The 18935-nt window shown below is 40.9% G+C and overlaps 3 protein-coding genes across 3 annotated transcripts; 2 read left to right on the top strand and 1 right to left on the bottom strand.

Annotated features, from left to right (window-relative positions):
* Window positions 1-448: 448 nt before the first annotated feature.
* Window positions 449-6449, top strand: mis18bp1 (MIS18 binding protein 1). The gene is made up of 16 exons (XM_068580308.1): window positions 449-1327; window positions 1427-1564; window positions 1719-2023; window positions 2231-2304; window positions 2494-2615; window positions 2775-2865; window positions 2996-3105; window positions 3472-3632; window positions 3754-3808; window positions 3891-4566; window positions 4673-4851; window positions 5232-5365; window positions 5470-5609; window positions 5695-5782; window positions 5864-5918; window positions 6214-6449. The coding sequence occupies exons 1-16, from the start codon at window positions 496-498 to the stop codon at window positions 6312-6314; spliced, it is 3261 nt and encodes a 1086-aa protein (XP_068436409.1). The 5' UTR covers window positions 449-495; the 3' UTR covers window positions 6315-6449.
* Window positions 6450-7845: 1396 nt separating this feature from the next.
* On the top strand, window positions 7846-14877 carry tpp1 (tripeptidyl peptidase I). Its single transcript, XM_068580309.1, has 13 exons — window positions 7846-8157; window positions 8616-8690; window positions 9255-9394; window positions 9517-9667; window positions 10043-10164; window positions 10283-10449; window positions 10587-10785; window positions 10982-11170; window positions 11715-11787; window positions 11988-12108; window positions 12185-12346; window positions 12657-12782; window positions 13253-14877. Exons 1-13 carry the CDS (start codon window positions 8147-8149, stop codon window positions 13391-13393), a joined length of 1677 nt encoding a protein of 558 aa, XP_068436410.1. The 5' UTR covers window positions 7846-8146; the 3' UTR covers window positions 13394-14877.
* A 348-nt stretch (window positions 14878-15225) lies between these two features.
* On the bottom strand, window positions 15226-18935 carry yy1a (YY1 transcription factor a). The gene is made up of 5 exons (XM_068580992.1): window positions 18321-18935; window positions 17198-17348; window positions 16685-16745; window positions 16324-16482; window positions 15226-16073 (listed from the first exon to the last, which is right to left on the bottom strand). Exons 1-5 carry the CDS (start codon window positions 18817-18819, stop codon window positions 15891-15893), a joined length of 1053 nt encoding a protein of 350 aa, XP_068437093.1. The 5' UTR covers window positions 18820-18935; the 3' UTR covers window positions 15226-15890.

Consider the following 18935-nt stretch of genomic DNA (forward strand, 5'->3'; position numbering starts at 1 on the left):
CGCGGTACACTTCTTCTTCTTCTTCTACGTTTTTCTTTTGCACTTTAGACGCGACTTATTACCGCCATCCACAGGAATAACAAAAAACACATATAGGAATTCAAATGTAAATGGTAATAACACATATTAATATGGTTAATACAAATGCATGAAACTACTATTGAGATTACAAAATATGTAAGCGTTTAACTGCGTTTGATATTGTGGGGAACTATTTCTATATATTTATTTGAATTAATTAGTTATAAGATATTTATAAGTTAAGCTCCAGCTTTTTACCCAGTTAAATGTGTTTCTAAATGTTTTAATATTTCCCTTTCGCGTCTTAAGGGACTGTGAAACGGTTACGTCTGGGCGGAAGTGACGTTTTATTTTGGCAGTACGTCACAGCTTTCTAGCCAAACGCGGCGGTGATGAAAAATTTGAAAATTTTGAGCTAGCGAGCTAACACACGCCTCGAATGTAGAGCGATCGGGTTTTCTTCTTGTAGAAAGCATGGCGTCGTATAATAATTTACTCCATCACAGAACACCGTCGTTTGAATCTCCTGCCAAGGTGTTCGCTAAACTCAAGTTAAAAGTGCAGGGGAAAGGGATTTGCGCTGATTCGTCTTTTACAGGCAATAATGCGTGTAACGTTAGCGACAAACATGGAGCTGTTGTTTTTAAGTCACCGAGGAAGAGAGCAGAGAGCACCTGGATGACCGAGGAGTTCACGGGGAACCAGAGGACTGGTTCCTATCACAATAAAGCGCAGGCCTGGACTTTCTCGCCTATATCGAGTCCTCAGAAAACCGTCGCATATTCAGACATCAGCAAGCATGTGGAGGAAATGCCTCCCGTGACAGAAAGAGGAGACGGACACACGGCTTTTCTGGAGTCGACAGCTGTGTCTCCCTCCTCTTCTCTGGTCAACAGAAAGCAGATCCGCACTGAGCCGCCTCACATCAGAGCCTCTGGCGGCTTTAAGGTAACCAGCAGGACTCCAGTAAAGGTACAGCCGGTGGAAGATGACTTTGAAAGCAGTGTGTTTGTGGAGGGGTGTGCTCCTCTGTCTCCAGTCTATATGTTCTCGCCCTTGAGGACGAGGTTAAAGAGACAACGTGAGCTGCAGGAGTTTAATAATGTCACCAGCAGTACAAAGCAGGTCAGCAATGGATACAGTAGTCTGCAACAAGAAAGGAAATCCTCCAGGGCGTTCAGTGGGGACACCAACACATGCTTTGCGGGTGTGGGTCGTGCTAGAGGATTATCTGATGACCCATCCGAGGTGAACCAATTCACCCATAAACCCTTGGTCCCATCACCAAGAGCCACCACAATAACACGTGAGATATTATTGCTGTTTTATTCTAAGTGCAACTCTTTTCTTTACGTCATCATCAATGGGAACAAATGGACCGTTTCCTCTTTGCTGTTTTGAACAGGTTGCTTTATTCCTGTGGAAAAATGTCCTCTAATGTCTCCATCCAAGATGTTTGCTTACATGAAGAAGAGGGAAAGTAAAACGAAGCAGACAGAAGTTCATAAAGTCAGCAGCAGCACAAAGGATCTCTTTAATACAAGTGAGTGTGTTCTAAGTGGACATATTTTATTCAAGGAAAGCAACATGTTTTAGCTGTGCATGTATATGGGCATTGTTTCAGTTTGGGTTTCTCTACATCAGGTTTGCATGACACATAGTTGTGTTGATGTTTTTATCTACTTTCTCCTCCATAGGTACTTTCCATCAATCAGAGGACGCATCGCCTCCCTCCACAGTTCACAACATGGGCGAGATGGAGGACATTGCTTTTAGAAGTGTTCCAGAAAGAGTGGCTCCAGTCAACCGCTCCAGAGTCGAGTCAGCTGACAGCCAATCGGACACAGATCCCTCTGCGGATGTCCTGAGCCTGGCTACGTCCCCACAACCGGTGTTGTTTGAAGACTCGCTTTTACTCAATACGCCACAGATCTCTATACCAAAGAAGAAAGAGGCTGTGTTCAAGCGAAATAAATGGCCTCAGAGCATAAAATTCCCAAGTGTGAGTGGAAACTTCTTTTAAGATTATAACGTCTTGAATGCAAGCAGTATTTAAGTGCAATATTTGGGAAGATTTATCTTCCCAAAATCAGACCACTCGTCAATTAATTGTTTACAGGTACATATTAGAAAAAATAGTAAATTTAAATAAATCATTGGATTGTTGTCTATGGTTCCTAATGTCCTTGTGTCTTTTCCGCTTTGGCAGGAGAGTGTGATTTATCTGAGAAAGTGGTTCCTGAGGAAGAATCACAAAGGCCTGTTTGTTGATGGAATCCACCAGTAAGTGTTTCTTGAGGGATCATGAACTGAAACTATGTATTCAAAGTTCATTATAAAAGATTGCTTACTAGGCCCTGTCCTATGAGACAGATGTGCACATTATTTAGGTTTTAGATCTCTTAAGACTTTTGTGTGGTTTAATGTAAACACCACCATATTATTATTTTTTTACTTGTCTTTTCCACCCAGGGACAAAAAGATACCGTGGAACAGTAACATCATTGTGGACAGAGTTTCTAGTAATGTTGTGAAGACTATCACTGGCAAGGTTTACATCTTGGTTGACAAGATGAAGATGAGCCTTGACTCTGGTAAGACTGATTATGTGTGAGAACATGTTTCACTTTGCCAGAAATACATTAAAAATGCATCAAAGAAATGAAGAACGCTTGCACATAATGTATGTTAATGAGACTACTGTGTGGATTAATGCTCTTTCCATGTACGTACCTCTCACTTGACACCTGCAGGGTTACCCAAGTGGCTTTTGAAGAAGTTTGTCAATGGGTTTCCTCCAGACTGGAAGGCCCTTTATGAGAAATTTCTGTCACAGTCCAGAGAGTAAGACTCCTAATATTGTTCTGTTTATGCTGATACAGATACAATATTGTTTTGTCTTTTGCTAAGGATGTTGAAAATGGTTGAAAATCATAATCTCAATGTTTAGTTATACCTGACTTTTGTGTTCCAGCGACTCCAGTAGTGAAACAGCGAGGAACAGTGAGGGGAGAGTTGCCATGTTGAAGACAAAATCTGAGATGTCCTCCATCACCCGCACAGTGAAGCGGCACAAGAAACCCTGTGGGTTCAAGTTAAATGCTTTCGCTAACAGCCTAACCTAATAATTTATATAAATTTAGCATGCTAATATTTACTCGTATTCACTAAACACAAAATGTAGCTGAAGTTAATAGGAATGTTATCCTTTTTTGAGCAAGTTTTGGACGTATTTAAATCCTCACCTTATGATGGTGTGAGACCTAATGTCAGAAGATCAGCAAAGTTATTAATTTGTAACATCTGTAGACCATGAATGTACTAAAGTTCACACAATTAAACTTTAAAATTGTGGTAGTACAACATTTATTAATTTGTTTTGGAATCCACAGCAGCTACACTAAAGGACATTTTTCTTACCCTGCACACTTCTTCTCTCCTCTTCTGCAGCTGATTCCTGTCGTTCTGACTCCTTGTCTCGTCCAAACGTGTCCCGAAGTGGTCGTGTTATCAAGCCACCTCTGGAGTATTGGAAAGGAGGACGAGTCCTTCTGGATGCACACATGAATGTCACCATCCATGAATGTTATGATACCTCCATCTGCATCCCTGTAAGCACCTGAAGTGAAGCTCATGAGTTGCAAAAAAATCTAGAATATTTGTTTGACTATGTACAAACAACAGATGTTTATGATCAATGTAACCATGTACATTTTCTGTATCTCACTTGAGGTGTCTAAAAGAGCGTTGAACAAACCTACGAATGTGCATCTGGCCTGCAGTGAAGGTAAAGATGGTTTACCTGGAGTCTTAGTATTGTGAGATGAAATGCAAGGTGCATGCAGACAAACTGTCTTCTGTGTTTTCAGGCCGTCAGCAAAGTGAATCAGCAAGCGACAAAGAAGCATCAGTACCACTGAGGAGGGTCAAGGCTGCACTCCGCAAACGCAACAGTGGCAAAATTAAGCCTGGAAAGAAACCCTCTTCTTCACCTGAACCTCCTGTGGAGCCGATTCACAGTCCCGAGGAGTGGTCTGGCAGACAAACAAGATCAAGCCGAAGGGGTTCAACGGCGGAGAAAACATTGCATGTGGACACCGTCCCCCAAAAGCAAAGGGAACCTGTAAAGCCTTCAACACGGAGATCGAAAAAACAGACTCATGATATCACAAGTCCTTCAGGGAGTGTCTTGGGTAGCAACTCATCAGATAATGGGGCCGTTGGGAGAAAGAAGTCAGGGAAAGAAGTGCACAGAAAGAGAGGCTGTAAAAATCTTAAGAAGCCACGGCCATGCTACGTATTTCCATCAAGTGAATCATCAGAGTCCTCTGATGAGATCGAGAAGGAACTGGAGAAAAGAACCAGAATAACTCAAACAAAACAACAACGGAGCAAATTCACAAAGTCGTCATCACCCACAAAGCCTTTGCCTAAGTTAACACGGTCCAGCAAGAAGAACCTCAAGGCAACCGAAGGCAATGCAGCAACTCCACAAGACCAAGATGCTGATGAGTGGACGGAGGCGGAGCTTATGAAGCTACACGAGTACGTTTCGTAAACCATCTACAGAATGAGAAAGTATACTTTTGCATATTCTGGTATCATACCCTGACAACCCACTGGTGTATATGTGCACATTTTTGTTTTCTAGGGCTGTGTCTTACTATCCGAAGCATATGAGCGGTTACTGGACAAAGGTGGGGAGGCTGGTGGGAACACGTTCTGCAGAAGAGTGCCACTTCCAGCACACATCTAAGGGAACCTGCCCGACTCCTGCTAAGAGACCAAAGAACCCCAAAAAGGAGAAGATGGAAGCACCAAAAGATCCAGGTAGAGAAGGCTTTTAGTTTGGGATGTAATTTCACGCTTTCTAAATCCACACCCCCAAATTAGATTGAGGTGACATCACTTGGGGCAATGTATCCATTCAAGTCAACTATTTCATGAAGTACATTTCATACAGTATAACGTACAACACTATATTCTTTACATCAAAATGACAAAATAATAATGCAAGTGCAGAAACAGATCAGTGCAGAATATACCAATAGCACATATATAAGAGATGGCAAGCAAATGGAACCTGTAAAAAGTCTTTTCACTTTGTGAAATTTTGCTTTTAATTTGTTTGCAATATTAATGAAAGCGTTTGGCCCATACATATGATATTGAGAAGACGCGCAGAACTTGACCGGCTGTTCTCTATGCAGTTCATCAGGTGATATCTGCCCGAGCGGGAACCTTAAAGAGAAAGCAGCAGGTGCGTCAGTTCCTGGAGGCCATGCCCCGAGAAGATGTGGAGGACGGCTTCAACTCTGCGTACATGCAGAATAAACGCTTTGAGGTTTGTTTCTGTCTGCGTTTACCAAAAATACTTTAATTAGTGATTATGACACCATACAGAATGATAATGATAACCGGTCCCTTCATGACTGTCTTGACGCATAGATGCCCTCCTTGTGCCCGAGTGACCATGACTTCACATTGTCAGAAATGGAGCCACTGACACCGACGTCGACGCGTTTCCCCGAAGTGAAGACTCCTCAGTGTCTGCATATCACTCCTGGCATGATGGGTTCTCCAAACAGGTGAAGAACATTGACTTCTGCGTCCTAGCTCGTAAGAAGTAACCTCGGTACAATGACTAACTTACATCTGTCTTGATTTCAAAAGGAGCAACAATGACAAGTACGTCTATCAACTCCAGAAGAGGATGAAAAAAAATCAGTTTAACGTCTGCAAACAGGCTCCTTCTTCAAAGGTACTCATTTATAGGTATTAATTTCTGAGATTCCTATTATCTTAAAGCAGGTGGATGACATTTCGTTTTTGTTTTTTTCAGAACTTCACTCCCTCGCCATCCATGAAACGCGCAATGAGAAAATGTGGTAACACAGGTAGGATTCCTGAGAGGGACATTACAACAAACACTACGCATTACAAAACAATACCACTCAAGCTAATACTAATTTCAAGTTTATAATGCTTGAATTTTATTAACACAGGTGGAGCTGTCTAACTTGATTTATATTATTGAAGCTGTAGTTGTATTACAGTTCTGTCTTTTTGTCCACCACTGTATGTATCTGTGTTTAGAAGCATTCTTACAGTAAGATGGTCAGAAATAAGTTGAATGCATTTTTTTTTTTTTTAAAGTACGTTTCTTGACTCTTTTTTTTTTTTTGTCGCTAGAAAATGACACCTTTGTCGTTTGGGAGATGTTCCCAGGAAACGATGGAGCGCAGTCTGAAAGCGGAGAGGAAGAGGATTTTTACTTCTCAGACAACGACTGATTAGAGCTTAAACGTCCTATTGTTTGCAGGAACTAAAATCAGTTCTGTCCGTATCTGTAAATATAATTTTTCTTTAAAGCCATAGTCACAAGAATCAGTTCTTACCATTATTTTTAATAAACAGTCTGAAATTTGCAGTGTAGTTCTATTCTCTTTGTGTATATTATATATTTACAGAGTTATATATGGAAATGGTTCCCAATCTTTCTGCCTCGTGACCACTCAAAATGAAGCAATATATTTTAATAATCTAATCGCAGGTCATGGTGCTGCAGACAACAAAGAAGGGTTTCCTTCTCGGATTACTTCTTTTGAAGAATGTATTTTTTTCACTCTGAGAATGGATTATTTTCCATGAAGGCTTTGTTTAAAGTTGAGAGCCACTGATCTAGAAACAAACAATCGTGAAAATAAAAGATTTAACCAAATGATAACACCTCCAAATTTTCCCTTTTTATTTTTCCTGTCAAATAGTACAAATACATTCTGAAACTGTGCACAATAAATGAATTAAGACTTGCAAGTTATTGTATTTTCTGTCATGATGAGTCTAATTTATGCCATACAAGATAACTTTTATTACATTATACAATTACTTCTTAATGACACTTTGTATGATGATACTATTACTTACAAATATATAATCTCTTAAGGCATAATATTCTGTGATTTTTATGATGTATAATACACTTTTTTGATTGCTTACTCTTCTATGATTTCTTCATTATACTTTCACTTCATGCTTTACTATGTTTTTTTTGTATGATATACATTGAGGTTTTTTATATTTCAAATGTTTGACAAACATAGCCACAACTTTTGTAGGATCTTTTATGGCATTAATTATATATGATATACTGTACCATTGCTTTTGTTCTGATATGCTGTCACAAAATTATGATTTTTATGACTTACTATAATGACATTTAGTACGACAATACAATGTTTAAGACACACATAAATACAATGTTTATACATGTGTTTGGACCACAAACAATTCACATTTCTTGGTTTCTGACTGGAGATGATTCATCATTGCTTGTGAAGTTGAATGACACGTTATTTATATAACAAATGTATATTTTCTATCACGTTGACAAAACAAGAAGGATTTCAATTTTTCTTGTGTTTTAACCCCTTTATTCAGACCACTTTTTTGGATTTGGTGACAAAAACGAAACTACATAAATGCAATAGCAGGTTTCCCCTCATATTTGTAATTACACATATATCAGGGAAATATATAGAGCCTTCAAATGTGCAACTGAAAATAATTGGATTAAAACCTGGCAATCTGTTCTTGCAGCCTGGATGACTTATTGGGCAAATGTCAACAGTTTTTTAAAGGAGTTGTTGGGGCTAGAAGGGTCAATAGGGAGACATTGTTCAACCAACAGCCCTGTTCAAATCTGCAAAGGTCATCACATTTTTTTGTGTGTAAATTCATTAAAAAACAAAAACTGAAATCTCACGTGGCTTGAGTCAAGGTGATGACACTGGCTTCGGGTGGTTTCCATGGCTGCGTCGGGGCTTCTGCAGGACATCTGTTCGTCCTCAGGTCGGACCACTCGGCTCTGGGTGAAGAAACCTTTGAGTCTGACCTCGAGTTAAGGACAGTCCTGAACCTAGAACCCGGTCCTCCGTCCACATCTACCCAATGAAGACAAAGACGAATAGCTGCTCGTGCTGCTGACGTAAGCAATTTTAAATTTAGGTGGCTGAATTTTTCCCGAACGACGATCACGTGTACGCGTGTCACGTGACTGCTGCGTCTATAACAGCCCGCGAGACGCCACAGCCGAGTTTCGACAACCGTATAAGCCGAGGACACGATGAACGCGCTGTGAGTGGTTTTTTTTCCAAGTTCGTACTCGTGTATTTTAACGGAGAAAACTGGGAAAGAAAGTGTGATGACGGGCACTCTTTCTAACGCGACTTTGTAATGTGGCGCACTTTGTGTTTCTTCTTTTTACGGCTGTGATATATCGAGGTCAGCTGTAGCTGCCAGCTAACGCAGCAGGTTAAAGAGTTCGCGCGACGTTAAGGCTGCTTTAAATAACAACGTGTCTCTTTTGTAATAAATGAAGAGTTGTCGTGTCTTTGTCTGCGCGTTGAGACATGTGTGTGTGATTTGCCGTGACGCGACTAAACCGGTTCATTGAGTCATTGTTGTGTTGGAACACCGAGATGACACATGGACGTGTTTATAATATTGTTCAGCCATTTCTATGTATATATATAGATGTTTGTTTTTTTAATTATTATTTTAATTCAGCAATGTTTTGTTTCTCCTTCTACCAGGGTGACCTTCTCCATCCCCTTGCTGTTTAGCTCGTTGGTCTGGAGTGGATATCTGGAACAGGACCAAGATGTCTTGTGAGCAAATCCACTTTAAGAGCCATTTCCATATCTCTTTCTCTCTCTTTTCATAAATTATGTTTGTGCCCCACGTTTCTTCAACCTTTTTTATGAAATTTGAAAGGCGAGCCTCACTGACTCTTTCTATACAGACCGATCTTGGCCGCCCCAAATGTGCAGCGAATATGTAGAAGTGGAAATCTTTACAATATTCTTGGAAAAGTGATGTTATAACTATTATTACTATGACTAAGTATGCAAGTTGTTTTAGGGAACTATTGGTTTGGTGTAGCTCCAAATCCAGTCAAAAAATCAGGTTCTGTGAAGTTGAACTTGTTTTTGAACAATCTCATAAACTGCAGCACAGAATTTAAACCACTTTAATAAACCATATCATTATCTCGGTCAAAATGGTCAAACCTCTTAGTTTCTGAATGTTTGTTTAATGGTTTAGTTAACAATATAACCTCAACAAAGTCATCAATTAGTTATTCAGTAGCTTTATATTCATCGACACGATGTCGGGTAAAGCAGTAATGGAGATTAGTGAAATGTTAATCAGTGGTTTAAATCTTTCCTCAGGATACCAGACGACTGGACTCGTGCAGGTCGAGTTGACCCCACAGAGGAGCTGGAGCTGACCTTTGCCCTGAAGCAGCAAAATACTGATCTGCTCGAGGAAGAACTCAGACTGGTGTCGGACCCTGACTCAGCACAATATGGTAGGATCTTAACTGTAGTGTTCACGTAACCCGAAAGATTTGGGGTCTGAAGCGATTTCAAACTGATGAGACAAAAACCTTTTCATACTCCAGAGAGACAGATCCTGTTTTGTCCTCCACAGGTAAGCACCTCACCCTGGAAGAAGTGTCCTCCCTCGTGCGTCCCAGTGATCTGACCCAGAAGGTGGTGCATCACTGGCTGCAGAGTCATGGGATTACAAACTGCCTGACTGTACTCACTCAGGACTTTTTACAGTGCACCATGACTGCAGAGTAAGCATGTATTTTTAGGCAACATTTGTTCTGCTTGTGCAACAGTAATTTGTTCTTACTCTTGACACATTGGAGACGCAAAAATCTTTTCTGCTCAAGTTCCCTCTTTGTGTAATCCACGCATGCTCTTATCACATGATACAGTTCCTCTTTCGGTGGTTGTTGGTTAAAATCAAGGTAGCATAAATCCAGGCCGAGGGGATAGGCCTTTTTAAAACAAACAAAAAATAGCTTACCTTAAACTCCATCCCCTGATAACATTGTTTTACTTACTAGCAGCTGTGAAACAAAGGCACTCCTGGAGTATATTTGCTCGGAGTAGGTATGTTCGTCGTACAAGCCAAGCCTGTGGTTGTGTTGGTTTTGTGCATTCAGGGTTGCAGAGAAGCTGCTTCCAGGGAGCAAGTTCCACCGTTACATCAGGGATGGCCACTCTCTGGTGAGGTCTTCAGCTCCCTACTCTGTTCATGATGATGTTCACCAGCACCTGGACTTTGGTGAGAACCATTTCTAAATGTGTGACCTGTTCAGCTATCATTGCATAATATATGTATTAGATTAAGATCTGTACATCTTTGCTAAGTGGATGACCTTTTTTCTTCTTTTTCCCCATAGTTGGAGGGCTTCACCGTCTCCCTCCTAAAGGGCAGGACCTCGGCAAAGCCTCATCTAACAGGAAGCGGCCACATCTAGGAGTGACTCCCTCCATCTTGAGGGACCGCTATAACCTCACAGCAACTGATGTGGGAACAGCTGAGAACAACAGCCAGGCTGTAGCTCAGGTGTGGCCAGCTCAGAATGAGTCCTTAATAGAAGGCTGTGTGTATGTTGCCATCAGGCATGTACACAATAGCTCACACACTATCCTAAACACCACTTGGTGTACTTTCTTACTTAAGCAAGCTGTTTTCTCTTTCAGTTCTTGGAGCAGTATTACAGCCCTGCAGACCTGAAAGAGTTCATGGTCATGTATGGCAAAACCTTCAAGCATCTGTCTCAGGTGGACAAGGTTGTAGGCACTCAGAAAACAGGAAAGGCCGGGATTGAGGCCAGTCTGGATGTCGAGTACATCATGAGCACGGGGGCAAACATCTCTACGTGGTTCTTCACCAATCCAGGTCTGTATGAGAGGCTGAGGCTTCAACCATGTGTGAACTGAAAGGAGAATTTTAACATTTTAAAATCATGATTTTGAATTTCCTTTCTTTTCAGCTAAATTAATGATGCTCTTCAATCAATAACCATAATCACAGATGTTAAGTTGGGAGGGACAATAACATAAAGTAATACTTTGATTTCCTAATGGTCCTTCAGGTCGTCATGAGTCTCAGGAGCCTTTCCTCCAGTGGATGGTTTTGCTCAGCAACATGTCGGACCTACCCTGGGTTCACACCATCAGCTACGGAGACGATGAAGACAGCCTGTCCACTGCATTTATGATGCGCATCAACACAGAGTTCATGAAGGCTGGCGTCAGGGGAATCTCTTTGCTCTTTGCTTCTGGTCAGTAAGGAGGGAGAAGGCTGAACCCATCCACGTGACTTGCATGCAGCACACAGACATCAAACAACTTCCCCAAACTACCCTCATTTTATACTGTCAGCAAATTATGACTTTTAATGAGCCTTTGTTTGTGTCTGTTTGTCGACATGGCAGTTTCAGCCTGTTGTCTTTTTAAAAATGTAATTTTCACATCCAAATTACATTCTGTGACTGTTTTAAATGCAATGACTGCAACCTTTGACTAGTTTGTGGCTTTTTTCTAATTTCATATGGTTTGTTCAGCAAAAGAACACATTCCTGTTGTCAGTCGACACAAAAGATAATCTTTCAACAAATTGGGAAGTGGACATTTTTACAACTGCCTGAGTGAGCGCAGATGGCTTAACAATAATGGAATGCGTCAATGTACTGTGACTTTGCTCCATTGTTATTGATTAATATTTTAAATAAACACCTTGGTATGGTGGCAAACTTGGAATGCTGCAAGTGTCAGTAAAATATGCTGCATGATTACCTGATACATAAACTATTGTCTCATCTTCAGGTGACAGCGGCGCAGGCTGCAAACATTTGGGTGAAGGCCAAAATTCCTTCAGGCCAAGTTTTCCTGCATCAAGGTAAAGTAGTTCTACATGAATGCAAACTGGTTTCTGTGTAAAACAATTTAACAAATCCTTTATTCTGCAGTAAATTTAAAGATTGATTCAGTGCCACAGTCAGACATCCTCCTCGTATGTGTTGTAACTAGTGCAGGTACTCAATAGGTATGGGAAAGCATTAAACGTCTATCACTCTATGCCCTGCCTCTCGTTCGCAGCCCATATGTGACTACAGTAGGAGGAACATCATTTAAAAACCCATTTAAGGTCACATATGAAGTTACAGATTACATCAGTGGAGGAGGATTCAGCAACGTCTTCAAGATGCCCGACTACCAGGTAATGATCCTGGGTCATTAGCTTTTATAGGCTCAGTTAGTGCAGTTGTTTATGCTGTGCATTTGTGTTCCTGTAGGCTAGTGCAGTCGATGGGTACCTGAAGACTGTAGCAGCAACTCTTCCTCCTCAGTCATATTTCAATACCAGCGGCAGAGCCTATCCAGACATGGCTGCCCTGTCAGATAACTACTGGGTGGTCCTCAACAGAATACCTGTCCCCTGGGTGTCTGGAACCTCGGTAAAATATGTCAAACTTGGTGATGTTTCTTATTGACTAGAGCATCGTCACGGAACAGATAAAAAAAAGCCATATAGTGATTCTTATAAGTTTTTGTGAAAACGAAAGAGACCTCAGTCATATAAAGACTATGTAAACTGAGCAAACTATGTATAAAAAATAAAATCTAAACATAGAAGCAAGTCATTTATATTTTCACTGTCTGTCCCAAAAGCTTTTCTAAAAGAATGTATACAGTACTTACTTTTGGAGTTTTAATGGCTCATTTTATGGCTTTTCTTCATATCTCATCAATTGATCTACCTTCCAGGCATCAACCCCTGTGGTTGGAGGCATACTGGCTCTCATCAATGACCAGCGGCTGCTCAAGGGCCTCCCTGCCCTGGGCTTCCTCAACCCGCGCCTCTACAAGCTCAAAGGACAAGCTCTGTTTGATGTAAGTCAGGTTATTACAGGAGTTAAATCGTTATAGAGTTGCCTCTTTTTTCTTCTTCTTCGTAGCCACTATATTTGATACACCTGTGCATTCATTCCTTTTGCTATAGCTCTACCATAAATTCTACCTTTTACCAAAATGTTGAGTTTTTGTTTGTTATATATATGTACATTTCATGACAGGTGTATTATTGAGATGTAGTGACTATTGTACTGGACTGTACGAGGTGCCTAAAATGTGGTGTTGTTACAATTTACATGAACAATGGGGACAGAAAATGGGGCAGAGTATTAGAAATGCAGTTTGAACAGAGAGTTGAATGAGCCAAAGTAACTGAATTTGCAGAATTGGTAATTAAGTTTTGGTCCCTTTGCTACTGCAAGTTAAAGCAGTATTTTTGTACATTCATGAAGGTATTGTGAAAACACTTTGTGGTCATGATCTGGTTCCTAAACGCTTTGCATCTCCAGGTGACGGAGGGCTGTCACCTGAGCTGTCTGGATGAACAGGTTCAGGGTAAAGGTTTTTGTGCTGCACCAGCGTGGGATCCTGTTACAGGATGGGGGACACCAAACTACCCAGCACTGCTGGCTGCTCTGCTTGCGGAGTGAAAACACCTACAGTTCATGAGTGAAACCATCAGAGTGGTGTCTGCTCTGAGAGCAGGTACAGTACATAAATTCAAAGGCAGGATGGAAAAATGCCTACACTTTAGATTTATGCCTTTCTTTTATTCAGTTAATTTGCAGTTGAACGCTGCATTATTCCAGCCTTCAGGATCGTTTTATCTTTTGTCTTCACTTGCATGCATGTAAGGATACTCTTAGTCTTGACTCCTTTTATCGATACTCCAAAAGGCTTAAAACTGTTTCCTCACATTTTTAGGTCAAGGATTGTGGGGGGTTTGGGATTTTTATTGCTACACTGCAGTTGCTTGTTTCTGCTGCTCACTGCATTTTAACTGACCCAGATTTCTCAGTGAATCTCTCAAACACACTTACAGGGAGCTTAGTGTTATCAGTAATTTTATGCCTTAAATTCATGCCACTAGATACAAAGAAAGTCAAAGTGTGGGCTCTTAAATGTACACATGGGCCTATTTAAATAGGTTTTATTGAATACAGTGTTATGTTAAATGTGGCTCAAGAATCGTTATACTGGATGCAACAATTTTACCAGATCAGGCAGTTCAGCTTAAAATTAGATGGGTTTGGTTTGTAGTAAGACTAAGATGGCCAAAGTGTGTAATATTGTTGGTCTCTTTTGCCATACTACTCTGCAGGGATGAGCCAGGCACAAGTCAGTTTAATTTAATAACAAATTACTATGTTTGCATGCAATTCAAAAACTGTCACTTATGTTTTTGGAATAAAGCAAGAACACAGTATGTGGCTCATTTTGCCAAAACCTCTTGAAACTTAATTTTACTTTTGTTTGTTTGATCTCTGGCTACAAACTAACCAAATGCACTGTAATGTGGGTTTAAAATGATTCAGTGTTCCTACCCACCAGCATTGTTGCACTTGTCTTTATCTTTAAACCATTTAAATCCTCAAATTAGATGCATTTTAATGTGAGAGATTGCCTGTGATGCTTTATTAAAGACAGATTTTACTTAGAAATGTCCATTGATTGTTCAGGATGACTCGAGTATGAAGGCTGATCTGGATGCTTCAGGTTTTAGAAATGCACCACAGGCCTGTGCAAACTGAATATGTATTGTGAAATGTTTGTTTTTTAACAGACCTGCCAAACATTACCTAGTTCCTGTTTCTAGTAAAAAATATTTGAGCTGCCTCTGATATTGGTGTTACTACTGAAGTACAACTAGTATTTTGACCATTTGTGAGAATTAGTAACATTTGAGATTGTAGCTGGCAAAATTAGTTGTTTTTTCTCTTTTAAAAAATACCTTTAATTTCTAATGCAAATGTTGACCCCTCTCTCTGGCCTCATGTCAGACAGGAACAAAGAGTTGCCGGTGTACTTGAACCATTGTTGCTATTTACCAGCTGTAACATGCCACTTTGAAGTTCTAAGACGTGATACAATTATATATTTGCTGTGTGCTGAAAAATAAACTGAATTTGTTTCACTTCCTCATTTTTTCTCCAAGTAACCGAGCGAGGACGCTTACAGTGACGTCCTTTTTTATCAAACACTCAACAGTACCATACCAAGAAATAAAGGGTAAATTACTTAATCTATTGTTGTACTGCTGAAGCAATCTCCAATACTGACAACACATTGTTTGTATACAGTGTGACATCCTAAATATTGGCATTTCTAAACAAGTGTTACCATAATCCTGTAAAAACCCCTCTGATGCTTTCGAGTCAAATAAACTCAATCATGGCCTCATAACTTGAGCAGTTTTAGTATTTAACAGCTAAAGATTAGAAATGTGAAATATAAGGTTGAGTTTAATTGTGAGAAGACAGATGACACTTGTAGTGTTTGTAGTGCAAGGGAGAAAAAACATTTTAATGGGTGACTGCTATTGAAAATCACATGGCTATCTACATGATTCTGATATTGCATTGTACAAAATGAATATATGCAAAGACCACCCAGACCCCTCTCGAAACACACTCTGATAAAGGGGAAAGGGGGAGTTAAAACAAACTGTGAAACCTAATAAGAGCTACAGGGACAATCTTACTACATACATTACCACAGAGCTTATGTCAAACAGTGTACAATATGCACACTTGGGGAAAGTAGAAAATTGAAAAGGTGTCATTGCTGAGGATTGATGCAAATTCGACATATTGCAAAAACGTTTGAATGGCTGTGTTAAGGTATAAATATGCTTTAGGTGCAGATCCATGAATTAACATCTTCACAAGAAGAAAGCGTAAATTGTTCCATCCAGGTAGCGCCAAAGTAGGGTAGAGAGATGCCTGAGGGGGTCGAGGTTCTCATGAGTTCCTTGTTCAAACCTCCGTAAGTTTATTAAAAAGTTTGAGAAAAGGTAATTTCTCAAAACCCTTTTATCTAGAGATAATACAAAGGGGACTTCTTGTTTCACAAAGCAGGCCACGGGACAGTTTTTCAAGAAGCGGAGATACAGGTCAAGTCCTCCAGTGTATGCTCACGTTGTCGTTTTCACTGGTTGTTTTTGGCTTTGGCGTGTGTGAGGATGTGAGACTTCAGGTTGGTTGACTGGGCAAATTTTTTGTTGCAGCCATCAAAGGGGCACACGTACGGGCGGTCGCCAGTGTGAATACGCACATGTGTGCGCAAGTTAAAGTCCAGAGAGAACCGCTTGCCACAGCCCTCAAATGTGCACTGGAGACGAGAGAGATCGAGTTAACGCTGCTACATGTCTCACAGATAAAACTGATATAATTTCAACTGTAGGTATTTGAGATGACACAGCAAGGTGTGTTTATAATTGCGCTTCCAGAAAGCAAATTGGGCAAAGCTTAAATTTCAGGTATGTATTCAAATCTTTATTTTAAAGCACATTCAAACTATGAAGCTTTCCACAGAAGAAGGAAAATAAAGTATGACATGACAAGAATCAAAAAGGACTCACCTGGAAAGGTTTCTCTCCTGTGTGTACCAGTTGATGCCTCTTCAGTTTTGAACTCTCCACAAAGGCTTTGCCACACTCTGCACAGACATGCACACGAGGCCCGTGGGTGTGCAAGTGCTTTCTCATTGCTGAGTTGTCCCTGAACATCTTGGTACATCCCTGAGCAGCAGAGAAACCAAATTAAGCTAATCACTCGGGACATTTTCACTTTACCATGGAGAGAATACATGCATGTTCTCCTTACAGTAATGTTAATAAAGATGTACAATAGAACAGAGTAGGCTTCTGTTTATGTATGTTTACCATCATTTTTAGCACAGTACTGTATAAGCTGATGTAATAAACAGACCAATGAACTCACTTTATGTGGACAGGCTATCGTTCTGGGTGCATCGTCTTCTTTTACTTTTCTTGGCTTCATTCTGCATCAGAAATGAAAGTGGTCACATCATTATAGACGGTTCACACAACTATCCACATTCCCAAAACAAACAGACAAACACTAAGATGTGTTTAGTTAAATAACTCCTTGTTTTGGGGGCGGCTGTAGCTCAGGTGGATGAGTGGTCGTCCCGTGACAACAAGGTAGCTGGTTCGATCCTCAGTCCTTCCATAGTTCACACGTCGAAGTGTCTCTAAGCAAGACTCTTAACCCCTATCGGCGCCTCACCGGGCAGCCCACTGCTCCTTGATCAAGGATTAGTCAAATGCAGAGAAGAATTTTCCCAAGGGGATTAAAAAAGTGCATGTTTCTTTATGTTTCTTTTTTTTTTTAAACGTGTATGTGTAATGGGTCAACCCATTTATCCATTTTCTTTGGCCCACTGAATTTGGCTCGCCATCACCCAGCCTGAGTTAATATAAACGTCCCTACCTTGCAAACTCTGCCAGCTGTTTGGGGTCTGAGAGGTCAATGCCTGGGATACCTCCAGGAGGAAGCTTCTTCCCCGTCATGTATTCAGAATAATCCGGAGGAGAATTTTCCCCTGAGATTTGCTCCTCATGGTCTATGTCCTTCTTGTCATCTGAATGGGAGGAACAGATGTGTTGAAATAAACAGAGCAAAACATGTGGGAAAAAAATGGATTAAAGCCATTTAGAGATAAACCGCTCGTTATAATTTCCTGCCACTCTGTTACTTATGTTCTACTTATAGAAGCATAGGACACAAAATAAAGGCTACGACTTGAAGGTCTGTATATAGAAAAAACATGTTGTAGACCAAAAGTATTTTTGTTTTAAAATAGAAATAGTATGGAAAAAGGACTCCAATCTTTACAAATAAGTGATACTTTTAAATATCTCCCTTTAATAAACTCGCTTTGAGTGAAATAGCACGGGAATATTCACACTTCCGTATTAACAAATATACACTTTTAAAATATAAGTTGCAAAATTGAGACGTTTCTAGTATTGTAGAAATGTGTCACCGTTTAAACCATACATGCTAATGTTTAACGAAGCCCCGAGGATAATAAAACAACTGTGCTAACGTCAAAGCTCTTCTACATTAAATTATAATGTCCATGACGCATATCACTTGCAAATAGAATAATAAACAGAATTTTGGACCAAAGGTTCGCTGGAACCATGTTACGTTAAAAATAGTGTACTAAGCTTCGGAAGTGTAAAGTATGAGGGGTCCCTGAAGGCACCACCGCCGTTACCGTTGAACTGAACTGCGCCACAGCGGCCTAGCGGAGCCAGCTGCACTCGCTCCCACACTCGCCGCCATCTTCGTCGGCCAAATAAACGCCATTTTTTCGGGCCGCCATACTTTCTAGACCGGGGAAATATGGCGGCGCCCATCGACACATAAAACATGGCTTCCCATAAAAACAAAACATTTCAAATGGATTTAAAGTGGCTCAGAGTTGGGGAATAGTTTCTACTTTAGCGGAGGACAAGGCCCCAACTAGGCCCAGTCACACGGCACACAGGCTGAGAACAAAGCGAGGGGACAGCTGGAGAGAATTCACTCAAGACTCTGCACTTACCCGATGCCCACATAGTCACTGAAAACTCGCCCTCCAAAGTCTTTATCTGGACCTGCTTCTGTTCCCACTTCCTGCCCATTTCTCCGCCGCTCAGGTAGCTCTTTTTGCCCGCTTTTTTCCCGCTTCCAGCCCTCTTCATCCGGCCTGTCGAAGAGCTTCTCCCGGCTACAGTAACAAGAGTCTGTTCTATATAGTCCTCCTCCACGGCAGGCACCGGGATGAGGATCTGGTCCTCATACCCGTCATCCGTGTGCAGTTCAGAGTCATCTTCGCCCACCACCTCCTCTCTCGTTTGCACCAAAATCACCTCTTGATGCGAGTGCATGCAGTGTGGATCGTCTGAGTCCAAAGGCTGTAACGCGATCATCGGCTGGTGTTCACCGTCGTCTCCGACAATTGTGGTCTCGATTGTTTCTACTTCGATTTCATGCAGTTCCACAATTTCGGCTGGCATTTCTGACCCGTCCGTTTCTATGTACAGAGTGTCCCCCGACGCCATGATGAATGTTGTATTTCCTTCTTCTTATACGCTATTTTTACACTCTCTCTTTTCCTCCTGTCTAAACTCAGCCTGCCTCCTCCCTCTCCTACAACAACTCTACACTACTGTACTGT

This window comes from Clinocottus analis, unplaced genomic scaffold, assembly GCF_023055335.1.
Source record: "Clinocottus analis isolate CAN_PGR_092001 unplaced genomic scaffold, fCliAna1.0.p SCAF_17, whole genome shotgun sequence".
Lineage (NCBI taxonomy): Eukaryota > Metazoa > Chordata > Actinopteri > Perciformes > Cottidae > Clinocottus > Clinocottus analis.